This window comes from Apaloderma vittatum, unplaced genomic scaffold (assembly GCF_000703405.1).
Source record: "Apaloderma vittatum isolate BGI_N311 unplaced genomic scaffold, ASM70340v1 scaffold37930, whole genome shotgun sequence".
NCBI lineage: Eukaryota > Metazoa > Chordata > Aves > Trogoniformes > Trogonidae > Apaloderma > Apaloderma vittatum.
In genome coordinates, this window is record NW_009694592.1 from 1 (window position 1) to 3,336 (window position 3,336).

Sequence of the window (3,336 nt, forward strand, 5' to 3'; positions counted from 1 at the left end):
CGGGGGGGGAGCGGCCGGGGTGGGGGGAGGGGGGGCCTGACCCTTTCCCAGCCCCCGGCGGGGCTGCTGCTGCCGGCCACTATCTGCTTTTGCTGTCGGGCGAGCCACCGTAGAGCCGGGCGGCTTTTCGGCAGATGAGCCTGAACCAGTAGAGCTGGGGGGCGATGAGGGAGGCATTGGCGATGTTGCAGTGCAGGGGGATGCGGAAAGGCACCATGTAAACGGGGATTCCCACCTGCCTGGCGTAGGCCGTGTACATGAAGGGGAAGAGGAGAATACGGCAGAGGAAGAAGGTCACCAGGATGAGGATCCCGTTCACCTTGTGCAGGAGGGTGTCCTGCATTTTGAGCTGCGGAAGGAAGCAGGCAAATGTGGGGTGAGAGCTGGGTGAGCAGCACCTTGTTGCTGCTCAGGTGCTGACTGTGTGGGGAGCATGGAGCTGAGCACCCAGGAGGTGTGGATGCTGAGCGGGAGTATTTTGGAGAATACAGGAAAGTGGGGTGGAAAGGGATGGAGAGAGGCAGAGGGCTGGGGCAGGAGGGAGCATCCAGACAGGAGGGGGCAGCACCAGGACATGGTATAGCCCCTGGTTCAGGGATGCCACTGGGAATGCTGCTTACTGGGAGGGAGGGATGGAGACCCGGCAGGAAGGCAGCACTGTGAGGGACCTTGGAGTTACAGCTGTGGGGCTGCCTCCCTGAGACCCCCAGACCAGCTGCTGTGTGAACGGGGGCTGATGGAGAACAGCAGCCTGGGGCAAGGAAAGGGTGTGAGGTTCAAACCCCCGAGCCCTGTCCCTCCTCACCTACCTGCATGAGAATTTTGCCCAGCGATACAAAAGGCGTGCTCAGCTCTGCTATGAAGATGCAGCCCACGAAGAAGTCCCCCAGCTCTCCCCTGAAGTGCTGTAAATAAAGCCAGCAGTGAACCTAACACCAAGCATCTCCAGGGGCTCATGGGCTCCAAGACCAGCAGAGGATGCTTTGCCAGACACAGCCTCGATTAGAAGCCCTTGCAGCCACACAGGGCTCCTCACAGGTTGGGTTTCACAGCCCAGCCCTTACCTGGGTGATGGGGGTGAGCACGATGAGGATGAAGAGGTGGTGGGTCACCATCAGCCGCTCCTGCAGGAGGAAGCTCCAGACGCTGGCCAGCGAGTGCTTCTTCTCCGCGACTCCCTTGTCCCGGCTCTTGTGCCAGTGGCAGAGGTACATGACATAAACATCGTAGGTCATGTAGGGAACGAGGACCCAGATGTACTCTACAGCCAGCCAGTGCCTGGGGGAGAAGCAGCACACACAGGGGCATCACAACAGCTCCGAGAACGTCACGATACTCTAGAAGCTGAAAGAGAGTCTGAAACAGAAGCAGCAAGTTTTGAAGCTGATGGTGAACCAAGAGGTTTCGAAGTTTGACTTTTCTCACCAGAGAAAAAGCACCTGGTACGTGTGGAGGGCTCCTCCTCCCCGCTTTGCTCTTGGCTGTGCCAGGCACCGAGCTTGGCCCAGCCAAGCACAAACACGGCGCTAACAGGAGGATCTTGATTAGGCCTACAGCCGGGTGTTTGCCGTGCGAGCCAGGGGCACGGCGCTGCCTTGGGTTCCAGTGCTAATCCGACACCTCTGCAGCAGGTAATGTTCTCCCATAAACCCTGGGACACCCAGAGGTGATGCTTGGTAGGAAAAAAGCTCCAGGACTGCGTCCTTGCCTGCCGCGCCTGGCTGCTTAACCCGGGGAGGGTTTGGAAAGCACCCAGAGACTTCAGAGTTAATCAGAGATGCCTGGCCTGGGCTTTGGAGAGGGAAGTGCAAAATATCTAATATAGGCAATAAAGCCCCACGAGACATTTGTCTGTTGGGAAATAATTGCAGGCAGCTGCCTGTTCCCAAAGCTTGTCGGAATCCTGGTTGCACAATCGGGCAGTAGCAAGCCCTGCTCTGCAGGGACGCTGGGCTCCTTAAAAAGTCCGGAGTGAAATCACCCTGATAAAAAAAAAAAAAGCCAAACCACCCTACGCTGCTGCTTAAAGAAATATAGCTTGGGGCCCAGATAAACTTGCTTTTGCTCTCCTGCCCTCACAAGAAAAATTTTGCTGCGTGTGTTCCTATTCCAGATAGAAAGATGTGAGTGATGTAAAGCAGGGAGGAGAAGTGACCAGCTATTGTGTTTGCAAAACTTGCCCAGGGCTTTCGAGGGCAATTATAGTGCCAGCAATATAATGATTGTCTGCCTCTGTAAATAAATTGGCAAATTTTACTGCAACCTTTGTGATGCTTCCTGGCTCTCTGTCTTGTTGTCATTCTCCGAGGCCTTCCCTGCTGAGAACTGGGCTGTATTTCCTTCAGATTCAAAGAAAATCTAGGGCTCTGACCACAAAGTGTTCGCACGGAGCTGCTGGCTTTGAGAGCACCCGGGTAAGGACACAGCTCCGGGGAGAAGGAGGGCTGCTTGCTGGCAGCGCCTTCTGTCTGTGTGGCTCTGGAATTTATCATCTGCCCCATCTATACAGCAGATATTTTATTTTAGGGCAAAATGGTAGCTCATTAGACTGCTTGAGTTAAGACAGAACAAGGTAGGGCATTTCACATCTGTGTATTGAGGGCAAGAGTGCAACAAAGGAGAGCAGCTCTCCTTAAAAATCACCCTAAAATCTGGTGTGTGACGGTCAAATTCCAGCTCGGCCTAATTACATTCTTTCCTCCTACAATTTTCTCTGCTATTCTGGATAATAGCTCTGTTTTTAAGTCTTCTGACCCAGATTACGCTATCACTCCTGCCTAGAGCCGCTTCTGGGGCGGTTTATCTCCGAGCATTGAGGACAAGGCGACGTGATTTTCCTTCAGAGCAAACCCTGCGTCAATCGTCTCGTTCCTGGACTCTTTCAGAATCCATGTGGGAGGGAGAAGACGATGCACCTCGAAAATCAGTTCTTGCTAGGTCTGCCTGACTTGTTAGCAACTTCAGCTTCTGGCAAGGAGCCTCCCCATCCCTTTTTTGCTCATCTGTGGGGCCCATCCTCAGGAGAAGACCCTCTGTGGCAGCAGAGCAGCCCCGTGTCTGAACACACCAGCGCCTTTCAGGGGTGTGCAGCCAGCGCGTTGCCCAACCCTTCTCCCGAAGTGGAGGAAAGAGGAACACAAAATCAGTTTTCCTCTCCCCTTTGCACGCGCGAGCTTTTGGCGTGAAGCGCTCCAGCGGCGAGGCACAGCCTCCGTGTGCTCCTCGCAGGACAGCGAGCGAGGCTCTCGGCTGGGATTACCTGTCGTGCACCACGTCCTTGCAGTTAAGGACAACCGTGATCCCCGACGCCGTCGCCATCGTGGCTTGGACCATTGA

General features: G+C 55.0%; 1 protein-coding gene across 1 annotated transcript; it reads right to left on the reverse strand.

Moving 5' to 3' along the window:
* Window positions 1-28: 28 nt before the first annotated feature.
* Window positions 29-3,327, reverse strand: FAM57A (family with sequence similarity 57, member A; the record flags this gene model as incomplete). Its single annotated transcript, XM_009868026.1, has 4 exons — window positions 29-349; window positions 810-905; window positions 1,065-1,278; window positions 3,260-3,327. Coding segments are annotated over 4 exons (648 nt in total), but the record flags the coding sequence as incomplete, so codon positions are not given.
* Between the last annotated feature and the right edge of the window lie 9 nt (window positions 3,328-3,336).